Source organism: Xenopus laevis, chromosome 6S, assembly GCF_017654675.1.
Source record: "Xenopus laevis strain J_2021 chromosome 6S, Xenopus_laevis_v10.1, whole genome shotgun sequence".
In the NCBI taxonomy this organism is placed as follows: domain Eukaryota; kingdom Metazoa; phylum Chordata; class Amphibia; order Anura; family Pipidae; genus Xenopus; species Xenopus laevis.
Window position 1 is genome coordinate 134,171,131 of NC_054382.1, and position 19,750 is coordinate 134,190,880.

General features: G+C 41.8%; 1 protein-coding gene across 6 annotated transcripts in view; it reads left to right on the forward strand.

The window, feature by feature from the left end:
• LOC108695463 (adhesion G protein-coupled receptor B1) overlaps positions 1-19,750 on the forward strand; it is a 317,736-nt gene that overhangs the window by 238,324 nt on the left and 59,662 nt on the right. For all 6 annotated transcript variants that reach the window (XM_041568042.1, XM_041568041.1, XM_041568044.1 and 3 more), the window contains exon 18: positions 7,989-8,115. In XM_041568042.1, the coding sequence (XP_041423976.1) occupies positions 7,989-8,115 (127 nt within the window). The remainder of the gene's footprint in view (positions 1-7,988; positions 8,116-19,750) is intronic.

Sequence of the window (19,750 nt, forward strand, 5' to 3'; positions counted from 1 at the left end):
GGAATTTGGTTACAGAGATATCAGTCTGGGGCAATAATCCAATTTGTCAGATTGTTCACCAGAAATCAAGACTTCTTTCAATTGCTTTGCATTTTTATTGTTTTGCTGTTTTTCCAAAATTTGAGTTTTTGAAGTTTGAGTCTGGCACATCCAGGTGCAAATTCTTAACAGTTCCATTTGCTCCATTTAGTTGATCCATTTCTCAGTAGCAACGTCTGTGGGGGAATATTATCAACTATTGTATCAATTCCAACAGCTGCCTTTAATGGAACTCAGGGATTCTGCTCAGCAGGGACACAGATAAGAAATGGATCCTAAATTACCTCCAACCAGAGCTGCTTCAGGAAGACACAAGAAGGTGAAAAATGAAAGTTTAAACTTCAATGTTAGAAAAATTGTCACAAATAGAAAACAGAAAGTAATTGAAAAAAGCCTTTATTTCTGGTGAACAATCTGAAAGCAACTGAAAAAGTCTTGCAAGGTGAACAACCCCTTTAGGAAGACAACAGAAGACTTAGAAGGTGATACGCCGGGATGGTTGTCCTTCTGCTTCCCTTTTGGAGTTACAGTGGGTTCTCAAAATCACAGCATTATTCTTGAGTCTACAAGCAACAAATCTGATAAACCTGAGGCCCCCAGGAGATCATCATTTTCAGATGGGATTAGGGCTATGAACCTCTTAGAAGTTACCCATATAACCTCCTAGGTCTAAAGAGTTTCCTGAGAGCTCTAGTTCTTCTCTATGGCAGAAGCTCAGAGCTCCACGGGCCTCAAGTATACAGCACCAGTGCATTCCCAGCCAACAGATACATTACCGGCCATGTCTCATGGAAACCGATTACTAGAGTTTGTCACCGCTGTCCGAAAAGCTAATTTTCTTTTATTATGGAATTAAAAACAGTTCAGCAAGATCAGCTATTTTTAATTAAAAAAATCAATAATGAATGTCAAGGGTTTTTTTTTGTAAATTTAGTATTTCTTTATAAATTGGTAAGATCCCTGTCTCCCGAGGGCCAGGCCCGTCTCTCTAAAAGCTTTTTATTAACTAAGTGGAGTGATTTATACTTGTGATTTAAGGCGCATTCTCTAAATTCGGATTCATTTCAACTATACTTCAATTTTCTTATGACAGATAATAAAAATGCCGCTCAATGAATCCTTCCTCCTGAACTTGTTACCTACAATGGGATCTTTATAAGTGGGATTTGGGAATGGGACCCTGGGAATCCTAGCCAATTAATTGCTTCTAAGGGAATGTATAAAGGGGAAAAACTCACAGCTCCCTGGTTACCCAGGGGGTAGACTTATGGTTATAAATTTATGGTTGCTAAAAGTCAAAGCCAAATTCTGATCCTCTCTCTAGGGGCAAGTGATATCCATGCAAAGTGGATTTGCTTTAATCATATCTGAGTAATTACGGAGGAAGTTCGGACAAGGGGAGCTTCTGTTTTATGCTGCAGAAAACTAGTGGCATTGGTGCAATGTACACCGAGAACCCTGTTCTTTACATAAGGCTGCCGTCAGAAATGATAGGGATTGGTAGCACTACATAGGTACAGTAGGGATGTCGCGGACTGTTCGTGCGACGTTCGCCAATAGGCGTTCGCGTCAAAATCGTTCGACCATTCGACCATTCGATCGCTAAAATCGAACGATTTTCGTTCGATTCGAACGAAAATCGTTCGATCGAACGATTAAAATCCTTCGATCGTTCGAATCAAACGATTTTCGGATGTTCGAAGTTCGCGAACTGTTCGCGAACTGTTCGCATTTTTTGCCGGTGTTCGCGAACGGCGTTCGCAAACACATTATCGGCGGTTCGCTACATCCCTAAGGTACAGTACCTAATATATGGAGAGACAGATAGACAGAGACTAGAGGAAAGTGATGGAAGGGTTAATGTCTGCTCTCTCTCATTTCCCTACAGAAATAGGGATTGGTAGCACTAGATAGGTACCTAATATATAGAGACAAGAGGAAAGTGTTGGAAGGGTTACTGTCTGCTCTCTCTCATTTCCCTACAGAAATAGGGATTGGTAACACTAGATAGGTACCTAATATATAGAGACAAGAGGAAAGTGTTGGAAGGGTTACTGTCTGCTCTCTCTCATTTCCCTACAGAAATAGGGATTGGTAACACTAGATAGGTACCTAATATATAGAGACAAGAGGAAAGTGTTGGAAGGGTTACTGTCTGCTCTCTCTCATTTCCCTACAGAAATAGGGATTGGTAACACTAGATAGGTACCTAATATATAGAGACAAGAGGAAAGTGTTGGAAGGGTTACTGTCTGCTCTCTCTCATTTCCCTACAGAAATAGGGATTGGTAACACTAGATAGGTACCTAATATATAGAGACAAGAGGAAAGTGTTGGAAGGGTTACTGTCTGCTCTGCTCTCATTTCCCTACAGAAATAGGGATTGGTAGCACTAGATAGGTACCTAATATATAGAGACAAGAGGAAAGTGTTGGAAGGGTTACTGCCTGCTCTCTCTCATTTACCTACATAAATAGGGATTGGTAGAACTAGATAGGTACCTAATATATAAGGACTAGGGATGTGCGATTTTTTTCGCCTTGTTTCGCTGAAAAAATGATGCCCATAGACTTGTATGGCGTTGTGCGTCAAAATAAAAAGACGTGCGTCAAAAAAAAATCGTCGTACGACAACATTTTTTTGACGCCCATAGACTTTAACGGCGGCAAATTTTTGACGAAACGGGACAAATTCGCCCCTCCCTAATAGGGACAAAAACAAGGGAGTATTGGAGGGAATAAAGGTGCTAAAGGCGCAACTGAATTAGTTGGAAGACCCTTTGGGATGTACCTATTAGGTCATGTTTTTGGATTAAAGGGACAGTACTTCCTTTCTGCTGAATGGCTGTTGGAAAGCTCTTCAATGAAAGTGCTCAGTGGGGAAGGTTTAATTGAACTGAGGTGACTGCAATTTGAATGAAGGTTGGTATTTGTTAGGCCATATCTCTTGTTTTTGTGTTGAGCAAGGGAAGGGGGGAGGTGGTTATTCATTGTCTTGTTTGGGCTGCCCCTTCCATTCATACTTGACATCTTCTTTCTCATCAATAGAAACCCCTGGGAGGGAGCAGAGAGGGAGGGGCGACTATAGAACTGAATGGGGTTGGTCAAAAAATCTATCAATGGCAAAGTTCAGTCATTGGAAACATTACACACGTAGAAACTTTGTACAGGAGCTAAATGGCCACCGGAATGTGACTCATTATGTTTCGCAATAAGAGAGAAAGAGGTTGCTGGGTCTAAGCTTAGCTTGCCTCTCTGTAGCTGCCACTGAGATTTGATTTTTGATCTGAGAATGCTGGGAAATGTAGTATAGCCGTTGTCAGAAGAGATTTTGCTTAGGTTGCACAACACAGCTATGAAGTATTCCCACAACTTGTTCTTTTACTGCCAAGTAGCTCTGACTGGCATCTTGTTCTACTGTCTCCATCTTGTTCTACTATCTCCATCTTGTCATACTTTCTCCATCTTGTCATACTTTCTCAATCTTGTCCTACTGTCTCCATCTTGTCCTACTAACTCCACCTTGTTCAACTTTCTCCATCTTGTCCTATTTTCTACATCTTGCCGTACTGTCTCCATCTCGCCCTACTGACCTCACCTTGTTCTGCTTTCTCCATCTAGTCCTACTACCGCCATCTTGCCCTACTGTCTCCATCTTGCCCAACTGTCTCAATTTTGCCCTACTGTCCCCATCTTGTCCTACTGTCCCCATCTTGTCCTACTGTCTCCATCTTGTCCTTCTGACCTCACCTTGTTCTGCTTTCTCCATCTTGTCCTACTACCACCATCTTGCCCTACTGTCTCCATCTTGCCCAACTGTCTCCATTTTGCCCTACTGTCCCCATCTTGTCCTACTGTCTCCATCTTGTCCTACTGACCTCACCTTGTTCTGCTTTCTCCATCTTGTCCTACTACCACCATCTTGCCCTACTGTCTCCATCTTGCCCAACTGTCTCCATTTTGCCCTACTGTCCCCATCTTGTCCTACTGTCTCCATCTTGTCCTACTGACCTCACCTTGTTCTGCTTTCTCCATCTTGACCTACTACCACCATCTTGCCCTACTGTCTCCATTTTCCCAACTGTCTCCATCTTGTCCTACTGTCTCCATCTTGTCCTACTGACCTCACCTTGTTCTGCTTTCTCCATTTTGTCCTACTACCACCATCTTGCCCTACTGTCTCTACCTTGCCCAACTGTCTCCATTTTGCCCTACTGTCTCCATCTTGTCCTACTGTCTCCATCTTGTCCTACTGCCTCCATGTTGCTGTACTGTCTCCATCTTGTCCTATTGTCTCCATCTTGGCCTACTGAATCCATGTTGCTCTACTGTCTCCATCTTGTCTTACTGTCTCCATCTTGTCCTACTGACTCCACTTTCTTCTGCTTTCTCCACCTTGCCCTACTGTCTCTATCTTGCCCTACTGTCTCCATCTTGCCCTACTGTCTCCATCTTGTTCTACTTTCTCCATCTTGCCCTACAAGTGCCGGGCCAAGTCGGCGGGCGCCCTAGGCAACCCAGCCAACTATGTTGCCCTCCTCCACGAGTGTGCGCGCGAACAGGCACGCGCACATGCGCAAACCAGCGTGCGCACATGCGCAAACCAGCGCACGCACGTACATAAAGTAGAATGAGCGGCTGGAATTGCTGCCGCATTTAGGGACACAGGGGTCCGAACTAGGGGGAATCCGACAGAAGAGGTATCGTGCCTGGCGCCCCTTCAACTTTGCACCCTAGGCATGTGCCTCTTCTGCCTACCCCTAGTTCCGGCCCTGTGCCCTACTTTATCCATCTTGCCCTACTGTATCCATCTTATTCTACTGTCTCCATCTTGCCCTACTGTCCCCATCTTGTTCTACTGTCTCCAACTTGCCCTACTGGCTCCACCTTGTTCTGATTTCTCTATCTTGTCTTACTGTCTCCATCTTGCCCTACTGTCCCCTTCTTGTTCTGTCTCCATCTTGCTCTACTGTCTCCATCTTGCTCTACTGTCTCCATCTTGCCCTACTGTCTCCATTTTGCCCTACTGTCTCCAATTTGTCCTACTGTCTCCATCTTGCCCTACTGTCTCCAGTTTGTCCTACTGTCTCCATCTTGCCCTGCTGTCTCCTACTGTCTCTATCTTGTACTACTGTCTACATTTTATTCTATAAACAATGAATATGTTGAATTAATGTGTATTGGAAAACTGCTTAAAAATATTGTATTTCATGTATGTTTTTGGTGGAGTTCCCCTTTTAAAGTAGCCATAAGAATAACTGTTAATCCTAAAGAGGCCACTGATATGTGTCTGGCCTCTATCCTCCTATAGAACTAATGATTTAATAATTCATGATCACTTAATAATCCACTTTTACTGGCTCTGAGATCTCTCTCTTGGCAAATAACCGTGTGTTCTATGTCTGGATATTATACAAGCTGTGAGCTGCCTCCACTCTCATTATTTGCTGAACATTTACACTATTTATGCAATTAGCTCTGAGTGGTTAATAAACACATGTGTGCATATATATATATATATATATATATATATATATATATATACACACACACACACACTAGGGGTAATTTTGAAGACTCCTTATGAATTGAATGGGTATCATCTCCAACTGTAATTGTACTACATTTCCCAGCATCCCCTAGCAGACATCCCTGGGAGATAATTGTATTTACACTGCTGTGGGCAGAAGACTGTTCCAGGATTCATTAATTTTTCACCAGAGATGGAAAGAAAACTGGAACTGAGTGAGATTGTCAGTGCTTTGATTTATTAATTAGGAGAGGCGGAGGGTCACTAATGAGAAACCCTGTTGTAATTAGCGGAGGCACATCCTCTGGAACGCTCTCCCACGGTCTGTCCGACTTTCTCCCAACCTTTCTACTTTCAAGAAATCTCTGAAAACGCACTTCTTTCGAGAAGCCTCCCCTCACTCTGCTTAACTACCAAACGCAACACCACATACAGTACCACATTTCTCACCCACTCAATTCGATCTTGCCCACTCCCACACCTTGTGTATTACTCCCTTCCCTTTAGAGTGTAAGCTCTATTGCATAGGGCCTTCCTCACCTCTTTGTACCTGTATTGATTGTGATGTTTGTTACTCCATATATTCTATGTATGTAATTCATGTGATGTAGTTGTATAATCACATTTACTTTACAGTGCTACACAATATGTTGGCGCTATATAAATACATGTTAATAATAAAATAATAATAAATGAGGCACATGCTAGCGGGCTGCTGGGCACTAAGATGATCCTCCCCTGCTGTATGTTTAATTAACATCTCATTAGTTGTTTTGCTGTTTATTGGTGAAATTAGCCCCATAAGTTAATAACAAGGGATCCCACATCCCATAATACCCATGTTGGCTTGGAATCACTTTCATTTGGTGATGCTCCGCCTTCTCATCTCATAAACCCGCCCATTCCCCCCAACAGTCAATCTCGAGTCCCACCCTCCAGCCATTGGCTGCTCTTTCAAACTGTCTTGACCAACTGACAGCTGATTGGCTGACTGTGTATGTGACCAAAATGATCCTTTTACCTTATCAAATTGATTAGACAGTGATTGGGCCCAGGTCTGTGGCCACCGCAAGTCAGGAGAGCGCTGGTAAAATCTGAGCTGCTCCTTTGCAACTTGCAGTGAACGCCAGTGCTGCATTCTGGGTAAAGGTTTTATTTGTATAAGAATTTTGCACTTTGTCTTCCTGTGCAAATCCCATCCTTGCCTGACTGCACTGCAGTGAATCCTGTCATTGTACAGCATGGCATGGGCTCATGAGCTCACACTCCCGAATGCTGGGTCACTGGGGACTCCCTGAGGTCCCAATATTCATAGACCAATGTTCAGTCTGGTCCAAGAAAGTTGCTCATAAATTAAACCTCATATCAAAATGTACTTTATTGATGCTTGGGTATTTAGCACCACTTAATTCCTTATGAGCATTCAGCCATTGTTACACACACACCCCTCTCCTTACAGGACCTGTGGGTAATAATGATGCCAGCCCTGCATTGATTGCCTTAGTGTTAGAACAGAATTAGGGGCCCCACCCGCTCTAGCAGCATCAGGGCACCCACATACACCAGCACCATCATGGCACCCACATGTACCAGCACCATCATGGCACCCACATGTACCAGCACCATCATGGCACCCACATGTACCAGCACCATCATGGCACCCACATGTACCAGCACCATCATGGCACCCACATGCACCAGAGCAGCATCATGGCACCCACATGTAGCAGCAGCATCATGGCACAGTGCAGCAGGAGACTAGAGGTTAAGGAATCTCAACATCTAATTCCCTTGGCTTTAATCTCCCCAGTTTTGCCCCCCTCTAATCCGCTGTTCCCTCCCCCCCCAGTTTCTCATGTGAAAGTTGTGTGTAAGCTCCTCTCTCTCTCCCTGTGACTGTCAGCTCCCCCCCCCTCCATCTCCGCTCCAGCCACCCTCCCTGCCTCCACGTCCAGACATCACCATTCAGCTTGATCTGATCGATTTGCATGCGTCCATTCCAGCCCCCACCCCTTCCATTCTGGACACCCTTTCACATCTCACCCCCACCTTTTATTTGTTATATTTTGGTCCATTTAATACCCCCCAGCCTGTAACCTCCATGCCCCTTTAGTTGAGCGTAATCCCTTGCCCCCCATCCTCCTGCTCCAGTATCCCCACTGTGTGTGTGTGAGTGTGAGCTCCTGTGTGACGCACCCCCCACAGCCTCCAAAACAATCCGGTATGTGATGATTTCTTTGTTATTTTCCACTAATTCTTCTCTTTTCCTCCCTCGTTCTACTCGTCCTGATGTAAATTCCACTGCAGAGGTTTATTTTGCCTTTCTCTCCCCTCCCCCATTGCTCTATTTATCACTGATACTGATTCTCATCTTCTTCTTCTTCCTTTTTTATTTTACCCCCCCCCCCTTCCCCTTCTAGATCATCTAATGTGGGCGCCTGGTCCCTGAAAGGCTGTCGCACGGTGTCCGTGGATTCCTCTCACACTAAATGCTCTTGTGATCGTTTATCCAGTTTCGCCATTTTAGCCAACCTTACTTCTGACATGGTAAGTCCCTCTGTCTCTATCAACCTCTATAACTTGCACCTCCATCATCCCCTGCACCTCTGGGCTCAATCCTTATTATATATCTGCACCTCCATCTCCACTGCCCCATTTACCCCTCCCGCCCCTTCCTACAATCCCTGCACCCATGTTGCTTGTGACGGCCGGGAAACTCTTCTGCCATTTCTTGTCACAATTTAGCCAATAATTTGCAAATTCTGAAATTCCAAATTTCCCCGGCGCTGTCGTGCTCACGTCTAGAGCAATTTCCGAAGGCAGAATGAGGTGAAAGGTTGTGTACGGATGTGTGTGGGTGTGAAGTTGTTTTTCAAAATCCACAGAAATATGTGAGTGTCGGAAACTTAAATATTAAGAAAAGGGGGGGGGATCAGTAAATGCCACCGGTTTCTCCCAAGATTCCCCCCTCCGCCTCCTCCGCCGCCTTTTCAAAAGATTCTCTGAAGATTGGAAACCAAAATTGATTTGTTTCTGGAAACATTGATTTTTATTTTCTCTCTTTCTGCCCCAAGTCCCTTTTTTGTCTTTCACTTTGACTTTTCAAGAATATTTTTTTAAGAAAATGTGGGATTTCTTTTTTTCACATGCTCAAGAATCCGAATCGATTCCGCTTTTTTGTTGTTATTATTGTTGTTGCTATTAACGATTATGGTATTTTCTGTTTCTTTTTATTTCTAATATACTGAAAGGTGCTAATTGGAATATAAAACTGATACAATGTTGGTTTATAAATTTGGACATAATCCCGTATGCAAAATAGTTTCGGACGGAACTAAACGATAATTTTAGTTTAATTGGAATTATGCTTGAATCTATGAAAAATGTAAAAAAAAAAAATTTATAGTGATTTTTTTTAGGACAAGGAGATTTGTTCATCCCTCTAGTAGAAGGGTCTCAACATTGCAGCCATCTTGCTTATTTAAAAACTACAACTCCCAGCATGCCACGAGGACCAAAGGAAGCTGAGGTATGATGGGAGCTGTAGTTCTTCACAGCAGGAGGCCCAAGCAATGACTTTTTTTTATTGACTCAGACTGGGCTGATGAGTAAAGGTTTTTTTGTTCATCATAAATGAACTTTGTACAGGTTGAAAAATATTAGTTCAAGGCATTTGTCCATATTTTTGTTGTTTTTGGATATTTTATATGAAAATCTAGTCAGATTGTCTGTGTATATTGTGTGTATATATATATGTGTATGTGGCAGATGTTTTAGATTTTATTATCTGCTGAAAGCACCAAATTTAACCAAATGCTGAGCCATTGGCTGAGCCAGAAATTAGCGGTGCATTCAACCTTATCGATGGCTTTAGCTTGTTCGTTGTCATTGTTTTTTTGGCCCAGAAACCTCCCTAAACATCTCAAAAGGAGCTGTTTTAAAAAAATGAAGGTTACCTATTATTAGATGCTCACATTCATCTGGTCCTCTTGTTGCCATGGAGACTGCATCGGCACTTGGGTTTAAAGGAACAGTGCTTGAGAGGATTTAGGTTAGGCCTCATCGTTTTCCACAAGTCTCTTATTAGAGAATTATTTTGGTTGATTGGATTTTTCATCTCGGAGAATTTGGCCTCCTTAAAGGTTTGGCGCTCCTCTTCAGTGTCACCTGGGGAACAAGTGTGCCATTGTTTATTTATTTATTTTATCGTATCGTATTATAATGGTGTCTCAAAAGCACTTTTGGACATTTTGGTGAAACTGGCTTTGCATTTGAATGCCTTTATTGTCCTGCTAGGGCTGCATTATTTCATTGGCCTTAAAGCCTCAAAAATAGTTTGTAAAGTTCTATTTCAATTTTGTTGCGCCGTTATGTTAAATAATAAAAGTATAAGCTGGTAGAATGATGAAGGCAATGGCATTTATTGCAATGTAAATGTTTATCTGGTGAAAGGCGGTGGCAGGGACAAAATCCCCATGTGCTGTAAGAGTCCTGCGCTGGTCCAGTTGGGCAGACCCATGCCCAACCCAGTCCCGCTAGGTGAGAATCAAAACTAAACTGCTGGCCCTCTATAAACCCTCCTCTTCCCACTGCTGGAGCCTTCCGGCTCCAATCTTAGACCCAACCAGTGATGTCACTGGTGGGCGGAAGTGACATCACTCTGGAACGCATATTAACCAGGCCAGGGGGAAATCCTTATATTTAACAACAGGAGGTGGGGGAATGTAGTCTGCAATGGGCCTGAGTTCCCACCTGCGGACAACCCGCATTGTTGGGGACAGCGACCTTTCCTCCCAAAACCTGACAACCTAGCGGGAATTCCGTGGTTACCCGACCGATTCAGGAAGGGGCATACTTATAAAAATCAGAATTAGAATCAGAGTATTTTAATTAAAAAAGTCACACCAATCTAGAAACCACGTTTGGACCTTATTTATTAATAAAAAAGCACAATTTAATCGGATCAGGGACAAACATGAAAAAATCTAGCAAAAATTCTAATCCAAAGAGCTTTTTCCAGAATCACTCATTTTTTTCTACTTTTTCCCAAAAAGTCTGAATACTTCAGATTTTCAGGCTCATTCCAGTGCAGACCACAGAAACTTCCACATAGGTTAGGGATCTCTCCCACTGACTTATACAAAACCTCGGTAGGTTTGAGATGCCGGATTTTCAGATTTAGACTTTTTTCATTCTCGAGTTATAATAAATCTCGGGAAAATTCAAGTTTTTTTTCCCACTAAAAATTCAGATTTTATAGTAAAAAAAAGCCTGTTGGACAGAAGGGAAATAGGTGAGGGGCTGAACAGAAAGATAAGCGATAATAAAAAATAATAATAAGTATCTGGAGGTCTCAGGATAAAACAACAAAAAAAAAAGGAATTTGATAATGAGAAAAATATTTATCTGAGACTTTAAAAGTCCTACATTGTTTAATGAGCAGGTTCAGTTGAATTGAGGACACAGTATTAGGGGCAGAAATACAGATGGTTGTTAGGGGGCCATACTGATCCCCATGTTTGTTATACAGGTGTGGGACCTGTTATCCAGAATGCTCAGGACCTGGGGTTTTGCAAACAACACAGGGGTTCAGAGTTTCCATTGGCAGTGATTTAATATTATATAATATTATATAAATATTATATAATATTATATAAAACCCCCACTGAAACATGACATGTTGGACGTGTGTCTTGTGAAGTCTTATGAAGTTTGCTGAGCAGCTCTGATATGATCTTTTGCCAGGGGTAAAAAGAAAATTAAATTTTATCATTTTCCATGTAAATGAAGAGTTTGTTATGCAGGGGTCAGGCATGGGGAGCTGTGAGGCAGTAGGGGTCTCTTGCTCTGGGATGGTGTCAGACAAATCTACAAGACCATTTAAGTGGGCAGCTAATTTGATAGATGGGGCGAAAGAACAAGGAGTTAAGTCGGATTGCTGTAAAGTGCTTGACATTCTGCCATAGTGAGACAGACGACGCCATGTAGATGTCAACTCCGACACAGTCAAGTGGATAATGCGTTGGCTGGAAGGGAGATATGTGCACCCACTGCTCAACCAGCCCAGCTTTTGTGTCATTCCGTCAGGAGCTTCTGTCACTTCTCCTAAATGTTCCTTGTGTGATTTCTGCTCCTCAGAATTAGAACAAATGTTCCCTTATTTTCATTCTTTCTTGCGCTGATTCTTTGGTTTAAGCACTACCTGGTCCCCAAAGGTTACTTGCTACCCTACTTGCTACCCTTTTCATAGTATTTACCCTGCTGGGCCCTCTTGACCCTACTTCACTGTAACAACATTCCCTGCATTGTGCTACTTGCCTCAATGTCTAAAGGGCACCAACACTCACCAAGGTTCACTGTGAGTTTCTGTGAACTATATCCAATGAGTTGGGTATGGTACAATAACGCTCACACAGAAGTGAACCTTGGTGAATGCTGTGCCCCTTTTCCACATAAACAGTATTTACTGAAATGGTTGTACATCAAGAGTTGCACCACCAGAAGGTATGGTGTGCTCCCAGTTCCAAAATCCTGTTAGAGGGAACCAACCCCCCCAAGTACTCATTGGTTCCTCAGTCTACAAACTTGGTTGACAGAAGCCACCAGACCCTTTCCCATACAGAATTTAGAGGAACAACACAAAGTGCTATCTCTACCTCTCTTAAGTTCCATGTTCCTCTTAGTGTAAATCAAGCACACACAGGGATGTTTTTATTTTGTTAAACACATCCCTAGATATGTCCTCACTGATCCTAGCCGCTATATTCAGTGGCCTTCTACTATGACATGACAAGACCCAACTCTAGAATCTCTATGATGCAGCCCTCCATCTACCGACTTCCAGCTCACATCAAGGCCAGCAAGGCTATTAAAGGTCTCTATTATGGCATGTGTGTTGTCCCCAGTAGACTAAGTTATGTAGACCCCATGTTGGACAATATTCCACCATAATTTGTTTTGCTGCTACTCTAACATTTCCTACTCTAAGTTTCCATAAAGGCTGCAATTATTGTTGTGTTAAATAAGTCACTGGTGGTGGACCAGCATTTAACACCAGCATTTCCACCTCGGTATACCAGCCACCCCTTTATTGGTCAGCAAGAATAAACTGGAAGTCAATAGATCACTCAACAGAAGCATACAGAATAAGTTACAGAAGGACGAGTAACATGATATAACAATATGAATATTTCTGTAAATATATGTACTGTGGATTTGTATAAGGCAATTTCCCAGAAAGCCTTCATTACTCTGCTCTCTCGACTGAACGATTCTTTTATTCTGCTGCAAGAAATCCCTTGTCCTGTCTCATTGAGCCACTGATTATAAAACAGCTGGGGTTCCAATCACCTGTTGGTACTGTCTGTAAGGCATAATCAGCAGGAGTCATTTACTGGCACCAGGGGCCCCATTGTGAAGCTGAGGGAGGACAATGGTAAAGAATGAAATATCATAGACTATATGAAAGCAGACAACACATTACATCAGTTTATTGTACATTTGTATGGATGTACCTCATAGGAAGCCATTATGCACACAGAAACAAATAATTACTGGGTTTATGGTGCTGGTGAGTTTGAATGGATCACCATGCCCACCAGTCTTGTTTCAGAGTCAACCCAACTGCTATAAAATACTCACCATTAATACTAGGAAAGACAGGGTATAAGGCCATCTAATTAATGGTTCATTAGCGAATGGGAATACTTCATGTTCATATATGTAGCCCATTAATTTCCCCTTTGCTCGGCCCTCTCTGTATGTTCTAATCCATTTTAATGATATTAATATTTGAATTTCAGTTCAGGCAAAGGCAAACAAACAACCCTCCAGCTCTTAGTGTAACCGAATGGGGTGAATTCCTTTGTGGCTACAGAACTGGGAGCCATGGGACTTTCAGTAAAGTTGCTCTTTTATAAATGCTAGATATATCCTTTGCTGGTTGCAACATCTCTTTCCTCCACACTGAGGAATCACTCATCTCCCTCTCTTGGTAGGGAATCCCATAACCTGACTGCCCTTACAGTAAAGAACCCCTTCCTATACTGATGGTTAGATCTCCTTTCCTCCCCACCAATGAATCACTCATCCCCCCTCTATTGGTAGGGAATCCCATAACCTGACTGCCCTTACATGTTAGAAGTGACCATGACTATAAAGAATCACTTGGTCTTTATATGGTCAAATATCCTCATATTATAAATTATTCACTATATATCTATATATTGTCTAGAACTAGCAGAATTGTGCTGGTCTCCCTTGTATCCTTCCCTTTCTTTTAAGCATGGTAACATTTTCCCTTTATAAGGAAGTATAAAATATTTCATTTTCTAAAGCAAATGTTTCAGAGAAAATAAGTCTCTCTCTGCTATTGTTCAGAAATCAGAGCTCTCCAGTTGGTGCTGCTGTCAAGGTACAGATAACCTGACATTTATGTACAATGAATTTCATCAGCCACGTCCTTGTCCAATCAACCAAACAATTCAAATATTTCTCGGGAGCAGACGTCCGATGTCATGTTATGATATCTTATGTTACCACCACCTCAATAGTAGAATTACATATTGCTTATCAGTTATGGGTTATGCCTTGCATGGCAGCCGCTACTATATTGGAGCCCTAGTCTAAAGTTAATTCCAGTCTAATTTATGACAGTTCCATTGCCAGGACTGAATACAGGGGAGCTGAAAAAAGGGATATTAGTATATATATTAGGGGATCACCACAGAAGCAGTTGTAGGTAGGAATAGCAAAGTATGAAGACAACTATAGGACAGGATACAGAGATAGCAGGACAAGATGGAGTCAGTAGGACAATATGGAGACTGTAGGACATAATGGAGACAGTAGAACAAAATGGAGACAGTAGGACATAATGGAGACAGTAGAACAAGATGGAGACTTTACCACAAGATGGAGACAGTAGGACAAAATGGTGACATTAGGGCAAAATGGTGACAGTAGGGCAAGATTGTGACAGTAGGGCAAGATGGAGACAGTAGAGCAAGAAAGAGACAGTAGGGCAAGATGGAGATAGTAGACTGTATGGCACGATGAAGAGTGTAGGGGTAAATTGACACAGTAGGCCAAGATGGAGACTGTAGGACAAGATTGAGACAGTAAGGAGGGGAGGAAAGGAGATATCAAGATGGAGAGAGTAAGGAAAAAGAGAGAGAGTAGAGCAAGTTGGAGAGAGCAGGGCAAGATGGAGAGAGTAGGGCAAGAAGGCAGCAGCGTCTAAAAACTATTCATGGAGCTGTTGTTGAAGTATATGTTAATTGGTGAATTTAAACACAACCCTGCCTATTACATGTGGTTAGCTTGAGAACTTCATTACTAAAAAGGCATTTTGACAGAGCAGATTCTATTTCAGGCACAAACAGAACTGCTGAGAATTCAGCTTCATCCTGATTATGAAATGATTGGGCAGGCGAAGGGCAGGTTGGATGATCCATTCCGCTCATGTCTGATGTCAGATTCAATTTTTGCTAAGACCAAGATTATACAATATGATCAAGGTCATTGTTTGTTCTTGGAGAGCTGGGGTCAAAATCTTATGGCAGTTTAGCTGTTGTTGAACTATATCTCCTATAAACCCCTACTCACAGCTTGGTCCACACTTATAGCAAATGATGCTCCTGTCATTATTGCCTCAATGTCACCACATTTTCTAACTTTCACTTGTCACCTTATATTCCTTCTGCATTCATCTGTTCTACTGTCTCCATCTTTCCCTACTATCACCATATTGTCTGCTGTCTCGTTCTTGGCCTACTGTTGATATTTTCCCATCATATTGTTACATTGCTTTACAATGTCCTCCTGTAATCAACATTCCTTAAAGTCAACATCCAGCATTACTGCAACCACCCTGCCCTACAGTCTCCATCTTACCCTACTGTCACCATCTTACCCTACTGTCTCCATCATTCCCTACTGTCACTATTTTGTCTGTCACCATCTTGCCCTACTGTGTTCATCTTTCCCTACTGTCACTATCTTGTATATCACCATCTTGCCCTACTGTCTCCATCGTTCCCTACTGTCTCCATCTTGTCTAACTGTCACTATCTGTCCCTACTGTCTCCATCTGTCCCTACTGTCTCTATTTTGTTCTTTTTTCTCCATCTTGCCCTAGTGCCACCATCAACACCTAAAGATGATTTTGTAGATTCATTATATCTTTACTAGGGTAAGTAAATTGCTATATGTTATACATTTCATGTTTGGCACCATTTATTTTGTTAGATTTTTGTTCATGCCACAATTTCCATTAATTCTAAATGATTTGACTTGATTTAGAGACCAGTAGCCATGTTTCTAGTTTTTTCTTTGACTGATTCTTGGTTTAAAGCTCTACTCATTTGTTCAGATATATATATAAAGCTAATGGCAAATAACTAAGTTATCCAGTAATTGCAATCGTCGGTTACTCATATGGATTGTCAGATTGATGGTCTTATAGACTGGTCTGCAGGACAATCAGTACCTTATTATTAACATAGGAGATCCATGCAATTTTGAAATGCCCTGTTAGACACATAAAGGGGGAAGAGATTACTATAAGACGTGCATAATGGGGCCTGGCTGTAAAGCCTAAATTGATCTAAATTCTTATTTGCAAATGTTGGGAGGCAGTTGATTACTATCCGATTGATTACTAAAATGGAAATTATTATAATTACTATAAAATTGGAAATATTTGTATTGGGTTATAATTTCTCTGGTCTGGTTATTATTTTAGAGTGGAGATCTCAATACCAGAAACACCTGGCTTTAATGTATATCAAGAGGCTTTGTGGTTCTTAATGTTAGTGACACCTGGCTCAGTAAACTAAGTTTTGGCTAGTTTGCAGAAACCAGGGTATCCGATCAATAATTTCAGGAGGGTCTCCCATTTTATTTTGGGTAAATTGTAGTTTCCCCTTAATTTCCTTCTAGTGGATAAGAACTCAGAACAAGGCCCTGTGTTTCTTTGGTCAGGATCAGTGAACCTCAACATATAGAAAGTCAACATGTGGTTGCCGGAACTTTAATACTGTGCGCCCTTGGGTCTCTGTTATGTACAATTTGATCTTGCTTGGAATAGTCTCCTACTACCTATACTATCATATTGTGCCCCCATTTTTCTGCAGGGGACGGGGTTTAAAATCAGTCTTTCATTTCATTCCCCATTCTCCAAATTCAAGCAAACCTGACCCACATCACTTTTTCTAGTTTCTCATGCAGCCGGTTATGTATTCCTGCCCCCACCAAAGCTGCAGCAATTTGCATTGCTAATTCCAAGTCATTTGCATGTGTTAGGGAGCTGCTCCTGATATTGTGGCTGCTGCAGGGAGCTCAGATTAAAGGAGAAGGTGCCATAGTAAAATAAATGCAGTTTCCTGCTCCTGTCTTGCCAAGGTCAACCAATCAAACAAGGAAATAAAGTATTCTACAGAGCAGTCATTGTCAAACCTTTTCAGGACAAGTCTCACTTGAAGGCCAACATTTGATCAAAATCCCTCTTTAAAAAAATCCAACCTATGGCCAGGTCCCCCTCACTTTTAGGATGAGTACTCCCCACTGCTCCATGTCCAAGAGGGAACCAGATCCACATTTTGGAAATCACTCCTATGGAGGCATGACATGAGAATACAGTATAATGTCTAATGATACCATCGGGGCTTATTTGTCATTGGCAACATGGCAACTGTGTGTACGTGGCACATACACTAGTGCTTATAAATAGAAATAGTCAATTTCGCTTACAAAATATCTTTTAAAATTGTGAGAAATGTCAGTTTAAACAATGTAAAATGTCACGTTGTATCAACCGCCTACATTTAATCAGTTCACGCAGCGGACAAGCTTTGTTGATCATCAATGCAAATCTGATAACATTTTCTGTTTTATCTTGTTCTGATGTTTGTTCAGTTGGGTTGCATTGATTTTATAGAGAGATACTGTACCATCTGTAGGCGTGTGCTGCTCTGCTATGTACTGCCAGTGTTACTGCAAATACACAGTGGGGCTCATTTACATCTGCAAGTGCAGTGGACAATGTGCGCTTTACCCCAAAGTGAGTTGTGCCTAAAACCACTTTTGTTAAAGGTACTTGTGCCAAAATATGTTCCTTGCACTTCTGTATAGTTCCGCTCAGTTCTGCTCAGTCCTTCCTGCCTTTGGTTCCAAATCAAGAGATGTTGTGCTTATTGACGCAGGTGAACCCTGGAGCTACCGCTCTACCTTAGGACCAGATGGTTGAAGTTCCCTCAACATCAATCAGCTTAGTTCAGTTATGGCGAAAGGGTGTAAGTGTTACTCGTACTTTAAACACAGCAAATGGGAAATTACACCAAGCAGACTTTGAAAATGTTTAGTGAGACTGTTCCCAATTTGCAATAAGGTGCACACATAGTTGTATCCATTTTGGTGAACCTAAGGCAATTGTGGTAGGGGCTGAGCAATTGTGTCAAGAGAATCGCACGTTTGTGTTGTGGCAATGATGCCTGAATTCTGGGGAAAAACAGTGCATTGTGAGAAAAGAGTTGATGCACCCTAGTATTTTTATTTTTATGGCAATATATGTATATGGGATAATATGCACATGGAGCCATGCCTTGTAGTCACTTGGCAGCTGCTCAGGTTTCTGAAAGAGCTATAAATATCGATATCATAAAGCACATTCTCATTCAGTGTCCTGAGCTGAACAGTTGTAAACTGTATTGTTACCTTTTTGTCCTACTAGTGCCATCTTGGCCTACTATAATATCTTGCCCTACTGTCTCCATCTTATCCTACAGTCTCCATCTTGCCCTACTGTCCTCATTGTTTACTACTGTCTCCATCTTGCCCGAAAGTCTCCATCTTGTCCTACTATCTCCAACTTGCCCTACTGTCTCCATCGTGTCCTATTGTCTCCATCTTGTCCTACTGTCTCCATCTTGTCCTACAGTCTCCATCTTGCCCTACTGTCTTCATTGTTTACTACTGTCTCAATCTTGCCCGAAAGTCTCCATCTTGTCCTACTATCTCCAACTTGCCCTACTGTCTCCATCGTGTCCTATTGTCTCCATCTTGTCCTACTGTCTCCATCTTGTCCTACTGTCTCCATCTTGCCCTACTGTCTCCATCTTGTCCTACTGTTTCTATTTCCCCCTACTGCTTTAATTTTGCCATACTGTCTCCATATTGTCTTACTATCTCCATCTTGTTCTACTGTCTCCATCTTGTCCTACTCTCTCCATCTGTTCCTACTGTCTCCATCTATTGTTACCAGAATTTGTGAGACTGGAGAATGCCCTGCTGGGTGATATTATGATTGCAGATTCTATTGATGCTTTTAAGCAGGCGTAGATGTTTTTTTGGACAAGCAAAATATCCAAGGGTAATATGATCTTAAGATCTATAGTCAGTACAGGTATGGGGTCTGGTATACTGAAACCCATTATCCAGAAAGCTCCGAATTATAGAAATGCTGTCTACCATAGACTCCAATTTATCAAAATAATCCAAATTTTTTTAATGACTTCCTTTTTCTGCGTAATAATAAAACAGTAGCTTGTACTTGATCCCAACTAAGACATAATTAATCCTTATTGGAAGCAGAACCATTTAATGTTTATATGAATTTCTAGTAGACTTAACGTAAGTAAATGTGAGTGTATTGATAGGTATGAGTATGCTTATGTATGTGTGTATGCTTATGTACTGGTTTTTATTTGGAGGGGTTGAACTTGATGGGCATAGGTCTTTTTTCAACCCAATTTAACTATGTAACTATGCCATGCCCTCCCCCCTAGGCTTACAGTTATAGGAAAACATTGACCTATCAGTCAATCAAGTTATGGTTCATACATTAAATAAGTGTTCATCCCAAACCTCCCCCTAGTAGAGCTTCAGGCTGGGCTTTCCTTAATAGAAGTAGAAATAACACAGTGAACATGTGCTTGCTTATCTGGAAACAGTAAGAGGTGGCCCAAAATAGCATTGCATATATAATGATATATCACATATAGTGAAGGGCTTCTGTCTGCTCATGGCATCTGCTCTGCTTTGCTTCCATCTTCTCCCTTTCACGTGGCAGTCTCAGGTATGGAGAGAGCTGAGAGGTAACACGTCCCACATCTCATTTTCACTTTAGATTGACTCATCTCAAGCACATGCTCAGTGAAAATGAGATGCTAATATAAAGATTTTA